This window comes from Oncorhynchus kisutch, linkage group LG1 (genome assembly GCF_002021735.2).
Source record: "Oncorhynchus kisutch isolate 150728-3 linkage group LG1, Okis_V2, whole genome shotgun sequence".
Lineage (NCBI taxonomy): Eukaryota > Metazoa > Chordata > Actinopteri > Salmoniformes > Salmonidae > Oncorhynchus > Oncorhynchus kisutch.
The window spans coordinates 27,490,479-27,507,563 of NC_034174.2; the positions used below are offsets into that span (position 1 = coordinate 27,490,479).

The 17,085-nt window shown below is 45.0% G+C and overlaps 1 protein-coding gene across 15 annotated transcripts in view; it reads right to left on the reverse strand.

The window, feature by feature from the left end:
* LOC109896665 (eukaryotic translation initiation factor 4 gamma 3) overlaps window positions 1-17,085 on the reverse strand; it is a 68,237-nt gene that overhangs the window by 3,683 nt on the left and 47,469 nt on the right. For 11 of the 15 annotated variants that reach the window (XM_031811097.1, XM_031811447.1, XM_031811230.1 and 8 more), the window contains 15 exons: window positions 10,174-10,447; window positions 9,923-10,047; window positions 8,788-8,928; window positions 8,227-8,391; window positions 7,822-8,019; window positions 7,424-7,567; window positions 6,987-7,223; window positions 5,073-5,177; window positions 4,508-4,646; window positions 4,114-4,250; window positions 3,324-3,414; window positions 3,087-3,213; window positions 2,776-2,987; window positions 2,540-2,655; window positions 8-180 (listed from right to left, as the gene is read on the reverse strand). In XM_031811097.1, the coding sequence (XP_031666957.1) occupies window positions 8-180; window positions 2,540-2,655; window positions 2,776-2,987; window positions 3,087-3,213; window positions 3,324-3,414; window positions 4,114-4,250; window positions 4,508-4,646; window positions 5,073-5,177; window positions 6,987-7,223; window positions 7,424-7,567; window positions 7,822-8,019; window positions 8,227-8,391; window positions 8,788-8,928; window positions 9,923-10,047; window positions 10,174-10,447 (2,384 nt within the window). The remainder of the gene's footprint in view (window positions 1-7; window positions 181-2,539; window positions 2,656-2,775; window positions 2,988-3,086; window positions 3,214-3,323; window positions 3,415-4,113; window positions 4,251-4,507; window positions 4,647-5,072; window positions 5,178-6,986; window positions 7,224-7,423; window positions 7,568-7,821; window positions 8,020-8,226; window positions 8,392-8,787; window positions 8,929-9,922; window positions 10,048-10,173; window positions 10,448-17,085) is intronic. The other 4 variants (XM_031811588.1, XM_031811041.1, XM_031810977.1 and 1 more) reach the window with 3 other exon arrangements.

Here is a 17,085-nt window from a genome sequence, read left to right on the forward strand (position 1 = left end):
GGCTGACCCTTTGAAGAACTGGGGCTTGGGCAGGGTGCCCTGCTGCACTAACTGGAAGAGGAGCTGGCCCATGTGGTCCCGTGTGATCTGACTGCGCTCCAGGGTGGACTCCACCCCCACACGAACAAACACGTGGAGCTGAGAGGACAGGTCCAGCTCGTTCACACACTGCACAGCCTCCTACAGAGAATAAAAACACACATCTTGGTGTTACAAACTTCCTGTAGAGTAAAATACAAAAGCATGCACATACAGTATGCAGCATTATTAGAGGACCGGGCACAGATTAAGCACCATCAAATGGGAAGAATGACAGAAGAAAATTATTTTGTGACAAGCGAGCACATACAGTAACAGTCAAAATGTTTGTACACAATTACTCATTCCAGGGTTTCTTTATTATTTTTCTTCTACATTGTAGAATAATATTGAAGACATCAAAACTATGAAATATCACATATGGAATCATGTAGTAACCAAAAAAGTGTTAAATCAAAATCTATTTTATATTTGAGATTCTTCAAAGTAGCCCCCCTTTGCCTTGATGACAGCTTTGCACACTCTTTCTGAGAGTTTGTGCAAACCCACAGTTTCATCGCTGTCCGGGTGGCTGGTCTCAGACAATCCCGCAGTGAAGAAGCTGGATGTGGAGATCCTGGGCTGGCATGGTTACATGTGGTCTGCGGTTGTGAGGCTGGTTAGACATACTGCCAAGTTCTCTAAAACGACGTTGGATGTAGCTTATGGTAGAGAAATTAACATTAAATTCTCTGGCAACAGCTTTGGTGGAAATTCAGGCTCCCTCAAAACTTTAAACATCGGTGGCATTGTGTTGTGTGACAAAACTGCACGTTAGATTGACCTTTTATTGTCCACAGCACAAGGTGGATCTGTGTAATAATTATGCTGTTTAATCAGCTTCTTGATATGCCACACTGGTCAGGTGGCTGGATTATCTTGGCAAAAGAGAAATGCTCACTACCAGGGATGTAAACAAATTTGTGCAAACAAATTTGAGAGAAACAAGCTTTTTGTGCATTTATTTTTATGGATGCCAATTAGCTGCTGCAAAAGCAGCATCTACACTTCCTGAGGTCCAGCAAAATTAAGGCAGTTATATAATTTTAAAAACTTTTCAATACATTCATAACATATTTCACAACACACTAAGTGTGTGCCCTCAGGTCCCAACTCCACTGCCACATATCTACAACACAAAATCCATGTGTATATAGTGCATATGTTATCATGTGTGTTCTCAAATATAATTATTTTAGTTTTTGAAATATTTAGGACTAACTTATTCCTTACCACCCATTCTGAAATTAACTGCAGCTCTTTTAAGTGTTGCAGTCATTTCAGTCGCCGTAGTAGCTGACGTGTATAGTGTTGAGTCATCCATATACATAGACACACTGGCTTTACTCAAAGCCAGTGGCATGTTGTGAGTAAAGATTGAAAAAAGTAAGGGGCCTAGACAGATGCCCTGAGAAATTCCTGATTTTATCTGTATTATGTTGGAGAGGGTTGGTAACAGGCTGATTGGTTGGCTATTTGAGCCAGTAAAGAGTACTTTACTATTCTTAGGTTGCGAAATGACTTTTGCTTCCCTCCAGGCTGGAGGGCACACACTTTCTTGTAGGCTTCAATTGAAGATATGGCAAATAGGAGTGGCAATATTATCCGCTATTATCCATCCAAGTTGTTAGACCTGGTGGCTTGTCATTGTTGATGGACAATTTTTTTACCTCTTCCACTCACACTAATTCTTGTCTTTCAGAATTTGATCAGATATACTTGGATGTGTAGTGTCAACATTTTTTGCTGGCATGTCCTGCCTAAGTTTGCTAATCTTGACAATGAAAAAATAAAGTAGTTGGCAATATCAGTCGGTTTTGTGATGAATGAGCCATCTGATTCAATGAATGATGGAGCAGAGTTTGCCTTTTCACCCAAAATGTAATCTCCAGACAAAGATGGCTCCATTGGAAAACTTATCTGGGACTAACTTCGTTAGCTTGATGGCTAATGTTAGCAGCCATTACCATTTCTGGGATCTTTTAATTTAGCTCATGAAACAAGCACGTTACATGTTGCATTTATATTTTTGTTCAGTATAAATAGATAAGCTAGCTGTAGTCTTAGCCATGTAACGGGACTGCATAGCTAGATTGATTGTGTTGCGTTTCCCCAATCAATTTACTTTGTCTTTTTTCTCTCAAAATATTAGGTCAGTGAAACTGAAACAGTTCATCCCCTGAATGGATGGAGGCAGCAAAGAAATGTACTAGCTGCGATTTACAACCTGATAGCAACATTTAATAGACTACCTAGCGATTTATTGGTGAATTGTATTAAGCATCCATTTAATTCTGCCAATAATGCCTTACTCTATGTAATGGAATTTTGAGTCAAATATAACCTCTTATAAAGTTGGTTTTGAAGCATATACTGCTAATTTGATATTTTAGACCGATATGATGATTATCTTTGTTTAAAGCAGTTCAAATGTTGTCAGTTCTACTTTAAATGACTGTACCTTATAGTCGTTGATGTGCAAGAACTCGTCAATGATAGCTTTGGACTTCCTCTCCATCTCCTCCTCAGAGAGGGCAGGTCTGTCTGGAGACTGGGCAACCACAGGCTCTGCTTTCACTGCAGGGGGAAACAACAATGTTACAAGAGCGTTCCCCTGCTAGAGAGAGAGTGTGTGTGTGTCCACTGACTCTGTGTTTAGTCATTGTATGTCTCTAGAACTGGGGTTTGTTGCCTTACCAGGTTCCCTGGCTCTGCTGCACTCTGGCTCAGTCTTGTCCTCGCTGACGCTGAGCCTCCTGATGCTCTCCAGCTCTCTGCGGGGCTCCTCGGGACTCAGGGCCGGGCTCGCCAGCAGCTCTTTGGCACTGACGCCTCGAACGAAGGAACCAGGCCGCATCGGGGCTGAGCTCAAGGGCTTCTCGCTTCGCTCTTTCCCTGCACTGCTTCGACTGAGGGAGGAGGAAACGCACACAACACAAATGTTTTGCCTCAAAATAAGATGTTCAGAGACCAAATCCATTATACAAGTTTCAAAATGTGATCATTACCTGCCCAAGGTTCTTCTAGTGTCATACTCTGGGTTTTGTGCAGGTGGGGTGGTGGGTTGAGATGGGGCGGACTGGAGTGCAGAATACCGGTTTAAACTGGCGCCACCACCACCAGATCTGGATAATTCTGATGGGAGACAAGATGAAGCAGCAGACATTACATTTAAACCAGAACACAATTACAGCTAATTCAACTGGATCACCAATGTGTGTGAGAGACACGTTATGTCTCCTCACCAGAGTCACTGGCTTTGGCCCCTCCACTACTGCCCTTCATCCAGTTGAGTGAGGCCCGTGGTCCCAGTTGGATCTTCTCATCCATCTGAGGCTAGATAGGATGATGACAGACAAACAGTTCACCTTCCAATACTCATATCATGTGATCTGGGCCTACAATGCAATAATGACTAACAATCTCTGAGAATGGAGAGCTGCCGTATACATCATTGGTACTGACACACAGAGGACTGTCTGGGTTTCTAACATCTTTCCTCCAGCAGGGGATGCCATGCACCAGTATGCAAGGCTTTGTGTGGTTGTACCGCAACTATCCAGCAGGTGGACATGTATTATTTCACCACCAGTACAATATCATGAGGACAGGGATGTGTGCCACATGATATTGTAGAAGTATTAATGAAGAACTACAGGATGCCTATAAGTGAGAAAATAGCTGATGCGGTGTAATGTCTACAGTACAGCACAGTAGTGTTTCATGTTCTAGTTGGCATTGTATGGCAGTTGGGAAGACCATGTACCTAATACGAATGCAAACATGTCCAGGAAGACATGTGCTTGCAGACCAATGAGGATACAAATCTTCATTAACGGAGTAAACATAACTTAAAATGTCAGGCTGACTTATGTCATCCAACTTGTAAAGACTTGAAGGAACCAAACATCTACTATTGTCCAACGCCATTTTGTAATTAAAATAGAATAGACTTAAACACCAGTGAACCTCCATGGTAAACCATCCAAAAGAGGAAGTCAAAAGTTGAGATCTACAGGTGTTTTTGGGGCTGACCTTGGAGATCTTGGGGATCTTGGTGGGATCAATGGTCCTGCTGTTCTTGGTCATGGGCACAGTGTTCCAGGTCTCCTCTCTCTGCTGCACACGCTGCTCCCTCTGCTGTTCTCTCTGCTGCTCTCTCTGCTGCTGCTCTGGAGGACAGAGGGAACACACATGGGGGATGAGATGTTAATGGGTTTATTAAAAGACAACTCAAATTGTGACAACATCAACACCTCATGCCCCAGGCTTGAGAGAATACAATGGGGTGAGTTGACAGAAGGGAGAGAGTGGGGGAGCCTTCTGTCCACTGTGGGCCACTGTAGCATTTCTGAGCCTGCAAGTTATGGGGAGGGGATTCTAGTGTGGCTGTAAGCCTTAGTGGATTTAGCCCATGGGCCTGGCTGACCTGGCCTTCTCTTGGTGTCCTTGGAGAGCAGCTGCTGGTGCACCTTCCTCTGCTCCTCCTGCTCTTCGATCTTGGCCTCTTTGTGGATCTGCTCGATGGTCTTGGGTCCCTGGTCGGCTCTCCTGGACACCCAGTTGTGCTGGAGAAAAAGAGCAGTGTTAGACCTACGCAAGGAGTTTCCTCAGAGAAACAATCTGGTGTTTTGAATTAGTGAACTGTGTACAACATAATTGGCCAACAGTCACATAGCCCCAATGGCACAGTAGTATTGTGTGGAGGGCTGTGCAGAATGTTTAATTCTATGCTCAAATCTCACTGATTAGAATCTCACCGATTGTTTTCTTCCTCAGATCTAATTATTGGTGTGCTCAGGGAGCCTGCATGAAATGGAGGTACTGAAAATGAGCATTCTGATTCACTGTAATGGAAAATACATCCTCACAGCTGAGCTGGACAGAACACACACCACAAATCTCAAGAATGCATGCATGCACGCACGCACGCACGCACATATCCCCACCGCTCCCGCCCCACCAACACAGAGGGAGACGCACACACAACTTACCAATCGGAGATCTATCACGTCTTGCAGCATAAACCGTATCCGAGACGATGTCTTCCGCTCCTTGACAATTTTCTCCATCTGATTGAAATACTGATCCATGCGAGGCTGACAAGAAAGAGAGAAATGAAGGGTCAATGCAAAGTGGTTTATTAATACAACATCTTCACTATTCACTCCAGTGGACAGCCAGACACTCAATTAATTTCACTCCACTCCATTAAGCAATTCAATGTGCACTTTATTTCTTGGAACAATAATTTTGATGTACACTGAACAAAAATATAAACACAACATGCAATTTCAAAGATTTTACTGAGTTACAATTTGTAAACTTTGATCCAGAGAGCATCCCAAACACGCTCAATAAGTGACATGTCTGGTGAGTATGCAGGCCATGGAAGAACTGGGGCATTTTCATCTTCCAGGAATTGTGTACAGATCCTTGCAACATGTGGCTGTGGTTTATCATGCTGAAACATGTTATGGTGGCGGATGAATGGCAAGACAATGGGCCTCAGGATCTTGTTGCATTCAAATTGCCATTGATAAAATGCAATTGTGTTCATTGTCCGTAGCTCATGCCTGCCCATACCATAACCCCACCAGCACCCCGTTCACAACATTGACATCAGCAAACTGCTTGCCCACATGACGCTGTCTGCCATCTGCCCAGTACAGTTGAAACCGGGATTCATCAGTGACGAGCACACTTCTCCAGTGTGCCAGTGGCCATCGAAGGTTAACATTTGCCCACTGAAGTCGGTTACGACGCCAAACTGCGGTCAGGTCAAGAACCTGGTGAGGACGACGAACACACAGATGAGCTTCCCTGAGACGGTTTCTGAAGGTTTGTGCAGAAATTATTTGGTTGTGCAAACCCACAGTTTCATCAGCTGTCCGGGTGGCTGGTCTCAGACGATCCCGCAGGTAAAGAAGCCGGATGTGGCGGTCCTGGGCTGGCATGGTTACACGGGGTCTGCGGTTGTGAGGCCGTTCGGACGTACTGCCAAATTCTCTAAAATGATGTTGGAGGTGGCTTATGGTAGAGAAATAAACATTAAATTATTTGGCAACAGCTCTGGTGGACATTCCTTCAGTCAGCATGTCAATTGCAAGCTCCCTCAAAAAAACTTGAGACATCTGTGGCATTGTTTTGTGAAAAAACTGCACTTGTTAGAGTGATCTTTTATTGTGCACCTGTGTAATGATCATGCTGTTTAATCAGCTTCTTGATATGCCACACCTGTCAGGTGGATGGATGATCTTGGCAAAAGCTCAATAACAGGGATGTAAACAAATGTGTGCACAAAGAAATAAGCTTTTTGTGCATATGGAACATTTCTGGGATCTTTAGACTTTACAGTGTAATACTTTACTTACGAGACCATTCCCAACAGTGCAGTTAAAAAGTAAGACATATTTGCTAAAAATAAATAAATAGTAACACAAAAACATTAACAAGACAATTTACAAGGAGAACCAAGGGTAATACAGTATGTACATGTGGGTAAGGGTAAAAGTGACTAGGCAATCAGGATATATAATAAACAGAGTAACAGCAGCGTATGTGAAGTGTGTAAGTGTGTTTGCGTGCGCCGTCAATATGGATGCGTGTGTGTTTAGCATATGTAGTGTGTGTGTGTGTTGCAGAGTCAGCGTAGTATGAGTGAGGACCACAGAGTCTTAAAACTCTGGCAGAGCCCAAAAGGGAGAACACTTCTGTACATGTCTAGGAGCTATTCCTTTGGTCAGCAGGTTAAAACAGGCCAGAAAACAGCAGACAAGAGGGAACAGTGAGATGTCTTCAACCATGTCTCTTCACCCACATCCCTGCAGCCCTCAGAGGCATCCCCATACCACCAGCTGGAATTCATTTAAGCCCCCTCCTCTCCCCTGCCCATCCCTATGGCTTACCTTGGCCTTCTCAAAGTCCAGGTCTTTGCCAATGGTGGTGAGCAGCCTGCAGAGGCACTCCAGCGATTCCTCGTCATGGTTCTTCAGCAGCTTGACCACACAGTCGTGCATGATGGCCTCTGTCAGCATCTTGAGTTTGAACAGCTCCCCGATGAACCTGATATTCCCTATGGAGCGCCGGCGGGCCTTGTCCTTGGCCTCCTCCAGCTCCAACCGTAGTCTCTCTTGATCACTGGACTGGAAAGGAAATGGGGAGAGTAGATTGTCAGACCTAACAGCAAACCCCACACTCACTATTCAACTAACATCAGCAACTGACTGGATCCCATAGAGTTCTCTGCTCTATATTCCCCTACTAGGGACAGTAGGTGAAAAACCGGTTGGTGATCTGGGTAGTGTGTGTGTGTGTGTGTGTGTGTGTCAGGTGATCTGGGTACCTGTGCAGAGTCGAGCTCCTTCTGTTTCCTCTCAAACACCACGTCGTCCACCTTGTCCCGCTCAAACTCCTTCTGACAGCGGTTGAGCAGAAGCTTACGGAAGTTCACTGTGGTGTTGGGTTTGTCTGTCATGGGCACTTTGAGCTGGAGAGCAACCGAGATAAGTAACAATTTGGTTAGAGGGGAATAAATATGGGGGAAACACTTTGAATTGAATGGGAGATGTGTCGAAGAGTGAAAAGGGGGGCAGAAATGTACATTTAGGGACATTTTGCTGAATGTGTATGAGGCTTTAGAGGACCCATGCATATACAGATTATATTTTGATGTTGGCTAGCAGCATTCAGAGGAACCACAAGTAATCATGTCTGAACGATAAAGAACTGAGCATAACATACCGTGGTGAGGCAGCGGCACATGTTCCCGTAGGCCACAGAGAAGCCGGGCTCGTCGATGGCCTTCTCAAAGACCAGGTCGATGACGCCCTTGAGGCGCTCCTCCGTGTCGATGGTAAGGTCCGTCACTTGCTTCATCAGCTGGTTGAACATCTGAGGCGTCAGTTTGTTGAGGATGCTGCGCACCTTCCGGAAGAGCTCCTGACACAGCAACAACATCATCATTTATTGAGGTCAACATTCATTCACTCACACTTCATTTCATCTTTGGTCTCTTGACAACTCCTTGGTCACAACATTTCTTGCCTGTGTGGAGCGACTGCTGAAGAAACTCATATCTTGTAGTTGAATAGGGTGTGTGTTTTTGACTGTGTGGTTGTGTCTGATGAAAGGTTGGGCTCATCCTACCTGTGTTGTAATGACCTCAGGGTCGTCTGATGGCCCCGCCCTCTTCATGCCAGGTTTCCAGGCGTTCTCGGCCTTCTTCAGCTGCACCTCGTCGTTCGCTGACACGTTCAGGATAATCTTCCTGGGCGGGGGCCGCCGGGCACCCCCTCCCATGTTCATCATCTGCTGGAGGACAGAGAAGAGACCACACAACTCGTCACTTCTGCAGTTCACCACCAACAAAACACAATACTGCCAAGACTCCTCAGATAAGGGCTTGGGTTGTGCGCTGATGGTCAATTTACGACTTTCCTTGAATGAGCACGACTTTGGGAAATAACTAATCTCTAGCAAACCAACAAGAGCTGCAAATAATTCCCCATGATTCATTTATCTCACTATGATACCAGCCCAGTGATGTTGTTTGTTACCATACCAGAAAACTCTGGGGGAAGTTAAACGCACAAGGTAATATTCTCTGAGTGCATGTGAGAGAGAAAGATGAGAAACACAAAGACAAGAGACATTATTTGAGAGAAAGAGGGGTGTTGTGTTGGTGTCAGGTGGAGGAGTAGTAATTACGTGAGCGTGTGCGTGACTCACTGCAGCGCCGCGTCCTCCACTCATCTGCCTGCCAAAGTCAGCGAAGGCAGGTGTGAAGTCAGGGCCACGAGAGATCACCCTGGATTCCACCGCCCGGGTTGGCAGCTTGTTTTGGTTTATCTGCAGACACACAGGGAGCGAGATGGTGAGCTGACAGACCAGCAGGGGGAGCAGTGATTCTCTAACACTGTGGGCCTAGCCATAGGGGAAAAGCAGTGGCTGTATAATCCAAATCAAATAATGTTTCACTGTCACATACCTCGGATAGGTGCAATAATGAATATGATAACAATAATAATATAATGATCAATATGGTGAAACCGCTACCAAGCCCATCAGAGGGAAAGGTAGGGTTACTACCATATTGCATATACCCATCAACTATTTCAGATCTACATGAAGTGCCTGAGGTAGGGGCTGGGAGTTGTCTCTGGCCTACCACTGGGGAGAAAGACTGGCCAGATATGTTTAAACACATTTTGTGACTGGCACAGTGAGTGAAGTCAGAACCAGATGTGGAAGGAGGACTGAGGGGAACATTGTGGGGGAAGGGAAGGGGGAGAACAACTACAGCTCTCTCAGCTGTCCTGGACTTCCCTTAGTACTCTCATCCAGCGAACATTTTCTCAGGGAGAAAAATATGACTCCTGGGACTGTACATCAATCATTGCCAGCCTTAATGCTCCTTTTCTGGGGCTGAATTATCAACACTGCCAAGTGTGACATAATGGCAATGTGATTTTAATCAAAACAGGATGTCTATGGGCTAGCCATTATAGGCTCCAACAGTATGTAGCCTATGTGGAGATGAGGGAAATTCATTTACCAGAAGCCTTTCATTTCATAAATGACTATTAGACAATGCAAAAAACCTATACATCTGGTCTTGTGCTTACTAAAGGGATCACATACAGCTACTCATACTATTTGTTCTATATAAATAATCCCTGTACTTGAAAGAAAAGCTCTTTTCAAAAGCAACTTACGTTGCTAACATCTTCCACTATCAATTTATAGTCCTGAATATTTACTGAACCACTGTGGGGTTTAGGGGCTTGCTCACAACTCATTCTGTCCACTAGGCTGAAGCTCTGCTCAGACCACTCACACACACCTTGTCCAGAACTACGTCACTGATCTGAGGTAGCCCGTCTGGCTTCTGTGTACAGGCAGCCATGAACTGGAAGCCCAGCAGGAAGTCCCGGTTGTACTGGCGCTTCCCGTTGGTCTCCGGCAGATCTGAGGAAATAACGAGAGGAAGAAAACAGCCCTGCTCATCTCATACTGTGCAAAGGTTGCATGACTTGATTGTGAAAATTAAGTGAAAAACACAAATGAAACTGAGGCCAATAACTGCCCACCTACCTTCCTGGAAGAGGTCTGGGGGTGCTCCTGTAGAGCCCTCCTTGTCCCCAGGGGTGGCCCCACTGTCACTGCTCTCTGTCTCCGAGGTGTGCCCAGCCCCGTTCCTCATGGGCTCCAGCTCAGCCTCCCCATTTTCCTCTGGGGCAGGGGGCTTCTCCTCTGCCTCCATGGCTGGAGGCGCTGCTGAGGGTGGGGGCGGGCTGCTGCTACTATGGGGCCTGGCGGGCTGCAGGGCCTGGTCTCCAGCAGCCTCCTCCACAGGCTTGAGCTCATCCTGGGGGAGGCAAGGGAGGGAGAGGGGTGAGATAGAGGGACAGAGTGGACTTCACACAGGGGGTTTGGAACACTGATCATGATGGCTAACTCCATGCCGAGTCTTAGCCCTTCATTATAATCAGAGGGATAATATCAACACTATGCATGCCAGTCTCTTGGCTAAGAGTTAAGGAACGACTGACTGCGTCGCTTCTGGTTTTTGTAAAGAAAAAGTTGGAAATTCCAAATAGTTTCCATAGTCAACCTACTTTGTGTGTGCATGTATTAACATGTATGTGTAACTGATCGATGTACACCAGACTGTGTGTGGGGAGCGGAGCTGGAACGTGGAGCGAGTTTCCCAAAGGCTGGAGTGTCAGCCTTCTCACCTGCTCCAATTTCACTCCAGTAGTACTTACTTCATGAGCTCAGGACATGCCTGGCCCAGCATGCATTTGTAGTCTACTTGTGTGCTGCTATAGCCCCTTGCTATAGCTACTGTCATGGAGTTGAAAGAAACTGATAAGACACACGTGCAAAATCAAGGTGACTTACAAAGATGATTGTAGCAAAGTATTAAAAACAAAACAATCTGATCTCTTAAAAGTTTTAATGTTCGTTCTATTATCTACACAATAGGCTATCATTGATTTTGGCCCAATATGCCTGACATATTACCTCTTCAATGAGAGGTTGGAAAGAGAAGTGGAGCGTCAGAATGTGCAAGCACTGCTCCGTGAGCGATGAGCGGGATATCTAACCACTCACACATCATACTCATGTTTTTAAATGTATGTATGTAACTCGTCTTTTGTCTGTGATGTATTTTTTGACGTATGTGGGAACCCAGTAATAAAAAAAAAAATATTCCGCCTTTATTTAACCAGGTAGGCTAGTTGAGAACAAGTACTCATTTGCAACTGCGACCTGGCCAAGATAAAGCAAAGCAGTGTGATACAGACAACAGAGTTACACATGGAGTAAACAATAAAAAAGCCAATAACAAACAAATCAATGACACAGTAGAAAAAAGAAAGTCTATATACAGTGTGTGCAAAAGGCATGAAGAGGAAGGCAATAAATAGGCCATAGGAGCGAAGTTACAATTTAGCAGATTAACACTGGAGTGATAAATTAACAGATGATGTGCAAGAAGAGATACTGGTGTGCAAAAGAGCAGAAAAGTAAATAAAATAAAAACAGTATGGGAATGAGGTAGGTAAATTGGGTGGGCTATTTACAGATGGACTATGTACAGCTGCAGCGATTGGTTAGCTGCTCAGATAGTTGATGGTTAAAGTTGGTGAGGGAAATAAGTCTCCAACAATCCGTTCCAGTCACTGGCAGCAGAGAACTGGAAGGAAAGGCGACCAAAGGAGGTGTTGGCTTTGGGGATGATCAGTGAGATATACCTGCTGGAATGTGTGCTACGGGTGGGTGTTGTTATCGTGATCAGTGAACTGAGATAAGGCGGAGCTTTACCTAGCATAGACATAGATGACCTGGAGCCAGTGGGTCTAGCGACGAATATGTAGCGAGGGCCAGCCGACTAGAGCATACAGGTAGTAGTGGTGGGTGGTATAAGGTGATTTGGTAACAAAACGGATGGCACTGTGATAAACTGCATCCAGTTTGCTGAGTAGAGTGTTGGAAGCTATTTTGTAGATGACATCTCCGAAGTCGAGGATCGGTAGGATAGTCAGTTTTACTAGGGTAAGTTTGGCGGCGTGATTGAAGGAGGTTTTGTAGCGAAATAGAAAGCTGATTCTAGATTTTATTTTTACCCTTTTTTCTCCCCAATTGCATGGTATCCAATTGTTTAGTAGCTACTATCTTGTCTCATCGCTACAACTCCCGTACGGGCTCGGGAGAGACGAAGATTGAAAGTCATGCGTCCTCCGATACACCACCCAACCCTGAAGCCAGCCGCACCAATGTGTCGGAGGAAACACTGTGCACCTGGCAACCTTGGTTAGCGTGCACTGTGCCCGGCCCGCCACAGGAGTCGCTGGTGCGCGATGAGACAAGGATATCCCTACCGGCCAAGCCCTCGGACCTCCCGGTCGCAACAGAGCCTGGGCACGAACCCAGAATCTCTGGTGGCACAGCTGGCGCTGCAGTACAGCGCCCTTAACCACTGCCCCACCCGGGAGGCCCCTAGGTTTGATTTTTGATTGGAGATGTTTAATAGGAGTCTGGAAGGAGAGTTTACAGTCTAGCCAGACACCTAGGTATTTATAGTTGTCCACATATTCTAGGTCGGAACCGTCCAGGGTGGTGATGATAGTCGGGCGGGCGGGTGCGGGCAGCGAACGGTTCAAAAGCATGCATTTGGTTTTTACTAGCGTTTAAGAGCAGTTGGAGGCCAAGGAAGGAGTGTTGTATGGCATTGAAGCTTGTTTGGAGGTTAGTTAGCACAGTGTCCAAAGAAGGTAAAGTAAGACTAGCTGTCGCCATTGGTGGTGGCTAATGGGGATTCTAATAAAAATCAACAAAATCAGACGATAACACTTCAAATCATTAATAAAATCAAATGTTACTTATAGAATTGTACATTTTGGGGAATATTCAGAGGTGGAAACTTTGTGGGAATTAACAGGAATATATGCAAATTAATATTAATACCATTTAAATGCAGATGTTTTTTTGAATTGTATATATTTACCATATCAAATGGAGACCGAAGCAAACCTTTTACCTTAAGTAGACAATTGCTAATGATTAAATCCTTCCAATAGAAAAAAAAGAAAAAGCTGTTTAGTCACAAATTCTACTTTAATCAAATGATTTTACTCTTCACATGGGATGAATCCACTGAACAACAAAAGGGAATATCGAATGATCCCAATGATCCATCGCATCTCCCAAAAACATTTAACATACTGTAATACATCTGTAATACGATAGTCTAGAAACTAAAGCTTTGGTTGTCTTCCTCTCAAGTCCGAGACCTCATCTTCACTGTCACTCGCCAACATTGTTGAGGATGGCTCGTTGTTAGGCTCAAAAAGCCTCAAATTTTTACGGATGGTCAACCCTTGTATTAGTCAGCCTGGTGCGTGCTTTGGTGTGTGTGTTCCCAAACAAGGACCAGTTGCACTCTGAGGCAGCTGATGTTGGTGGGATTTGGAGGATGATGGAGGTAACAGGGAAAGAGCCTCAGATCCACAAAGTCCCTTCAACCAGGTGGCTGATACGATATGTTGGCACAACTGCCATATTGCATCTCCATCCGTGCTTCTACACCTGCATTGCTTGCTGTTTGGGGTTTTAGGCTGGGTTTCTGTACAGCACTTTGAGATATCAGCTGATGTACGAAGGGCTATATAAATACATTTGATTTGATTTGATCCCAAAGCCCTTGCTTGGAAGTGTACTTCGCCAGACTGCCAAGAACCTTGCCCTCATCCAGGCCAAGATGGCAAGACATGGTAGTGATGACACTATAGGCCTTGTTGATCTCTGCACCAGACAGGATGCCCTTGCCAGCGTACTTGGGGTCCAACGTGTACGCTGCAGCGTGTATGGGTTTCAGGCAGAAGTCTTCACGCTTTTTGATGCATTGGAGTTTCCTCTGCTTGGAGCAAAGGTGACCCTCTTGATGGGGCTGTTCATATCGGCAGACTGTGATATGGCCATTTATTAGAGAGACTCCTTCCCCTCCAGGAGACTGTCAAACATGATGACAATGGGTGGTGCTCTTATTCTTCTCACTTTGCTTGGTGAGGTAAATTGCTGCTTTAAATTGATGACCCTTCACATACCTAACCATTTCCTTGGCTCTCTTGTAGAGTGTGTCCATTGTTTTCAGTGCCATGATGTCCTTGAGGAGCAGATTCAATGCATGAGCAGCACAGTCAATGGGTGTGATGTGAGGGTAGGACTCCTCCACTTTAGACCAAGCAGCCTTCATGTTCGCAGCATTGTCTGTCACCAGTGCAAATACCTTCTGTGGTCCAAGGTCATTGATGACTGGCTTCAGCTCATCTGCAATGTAGGGACCAGTGTGTCTGTTGTCCCTGGTGTCTGTGCTCTTGTAATACTGGCTGAGGGGTGGAGATGTAGTTAATTATTTCTTGCCCACGAACATTTGACCACCCATCAGAGATGATTTGCTTGACCTTCACTGGAACTGTTGAACTCTACATCCTGTAAATTAGTAGATAAAGAATGTCTGGTTGGAGTGGTGTATGCTGGGTGAAGAACATTCAGAAATCTCTTCCAATACACATGGCCTGTGAGCATCAGAGGTGAACCAGTTCATCAGCATTTCTCTGACTACGTTCCTCCATTGAGTCAAAAAAACTTCTGATTCCAGGACCATGAGCTGTTGCTATCGATAAGGTGTCTGATTCATTAAAATAGAATTAGAGGGACTTTCGTCAGAGGTTGCTTGTTGTGAGCGCTGAGGGAACTTTATGCACTTGGCCAGATGATTCTGCATCTTTGTTGCATTCTTCACATATGATTTGGCACAGTATTTGCAAATGTACACAGCTTGTCATTCTACATTAGCAGCAGTGAAATGTCTCCACACATCAGATAGTGCCCATGGCATTTTCCTGTAAATATTAGAACAAATTTAGTAAAAAAAAAACAAATAAGGATAAATAGTTAAGCAGTTAGATTAAACAACTCCTTTGTTAGATACATGTTTTAAAATTAAATGTGTATGGAAACAGGTGAATTACCACTCCTCAGTTAGCAGGCTCAAGCAAGCTAAAACCCACATGGTAGCAAGAACTAACTAGCAGAAATTGTTAACATGTTAGAGATGATTTAAACACACTTTGCTGTAGGCAACTATTTACTAGTTAACAAAAAATAATGTATGTCATATAAAATATATTCACCCCACCCAGTATTCAAGACTTACCAGAAAGCATGTAGTCCTTGGCTCAGACAGTAGTGTGGGCTCAAGAGCATCTCATTAGAGTGCAAGATCTTGAGAATCAGCTGTACATGTGATGGAAGAATGCACTGTGCATGTAGAGGGTTGAAATTCCATCGAATTGGGGATAGTTTAACCAAAATATGCCACAAGACCTAGAATTGCCTCGTGTATCCCACAAAAAAAGGTTCACTGTTATAAGATAACTTTTTTTGATGAGTTTGTGCACAATTCCCGATATTCCAAGGCTCAACTTCCTATGGAACTTTCCCCCTGAAATTTAAGGACATTTACCAGAAAGTTTTCAACCCTTTGCTACCCTAGTTTTTTGTCACATGCGCTGAATAGAACAGGTGTAGACCTTAGTGAAATGCTTAATTACAAGCCCTTAACACTTAATTTCTTAAAACCGCATTGTTGTTTAAGTAAAAAAAACAACAACATATAGTTAAAGACAAGCAGTAAAATAACAGTACCGAGGCTATATACAGGGGGTACTGGTACAGAGTCAATGTGGGGGGCACAAGTCAGTCGAGGTAATTGTGGTAATATGTAATGCTATACTATGCATAGATAATAACCAGAGAGTAGCAGCAGTGTAAAAGAGGGTGTTGGGACAATGCAAAGTCTGGATAGCCATTTGATTATCTGTACAGGAGTCTTATGCCTTGGGGGTAGACGCTGTGAAATCTTTTAGACCTAGATTTGGTGCTCCAGTACCGCTTGTCATGCGGTAGCAGAGAGAACAGTCTATGACTAGGGTGGCTGGAGTCTGACAATTGTTTGTGCCTTCCTCTGACACCACCTGGTATAAAGGTCCTGGTTGGCAGGAAGCTTGGCCCCAGTGATATACTGGGCCATTCGCACTACCCTCTGTAGTGCCTTGCAGTCGGAGGCCGAGCAGTTGCCATACCAGGCAGTAATGACACCAGTCAAGATGCTCTCGATGGTGCAGCTGTAGCACTTTTTGAGGATCTGAGGACACATGCCAAATCTTTTCAGTCTGCTGAGGGGGAAAAGGCTTTGTCGTGCCCTGTTCATGACGGTCTTGGTGTGTTTGGACCATGATAGTTTGTTGGTGATGTGGACACCAAGGATCTTCAAGCTCTCAACCTGCTCCACTACATCACTGTGGATGAGAAAGGGGGTGTGCTCGGTGCTCCTTTTCCTGTTATCCACAATAGATCTCCTGGTCTTGATCACTTGAGGCAGAGGTTGTTATCCTGGCACCACACGGTCAGGTCTCTGACCTCCTTCCTTATAGGCTGTCTCATCGTTGTCGGCCTACCACTGTTGTGTTGTCGGCAAACTTAATGATGGTGTTGGAGTCGTGCCTGGCCATGCAGTCATGAGTGAACAGGGAGTACAGGAGGGGACTGAGCGCACACCCCTGAGTGGCCCCCATGTTGATGATCAGTGTGACACGTGTTGTTACCTACCGTCAGGAAGTCCAGGACCCAGTTAGAGTGAGGTGTTTAGTCCCAGGGTCCTTAGTTTAGTGATGAGCTTTGAGGGCACTATGGTGTTGAACGCTGAGTTGTAGTCAATTAATAGCATTCTCACGTAGGTGTTCCTTTTGTCCAAGTAGGAAAGGGCAGTGTGGAGTGCAATAGAGATTGCGTCATCTGTGGATCTGTTGGGGCGGAATGCAAATTCTGGAATAATGGTGTTGAGCCATGACCAGCCTTTCAAAGCATTTCATGGCTACAGACGTGAGTCCTACGGGTCGGTAGTCATTTAGGCAGGTTACCTTTGTGTTCTTGGGC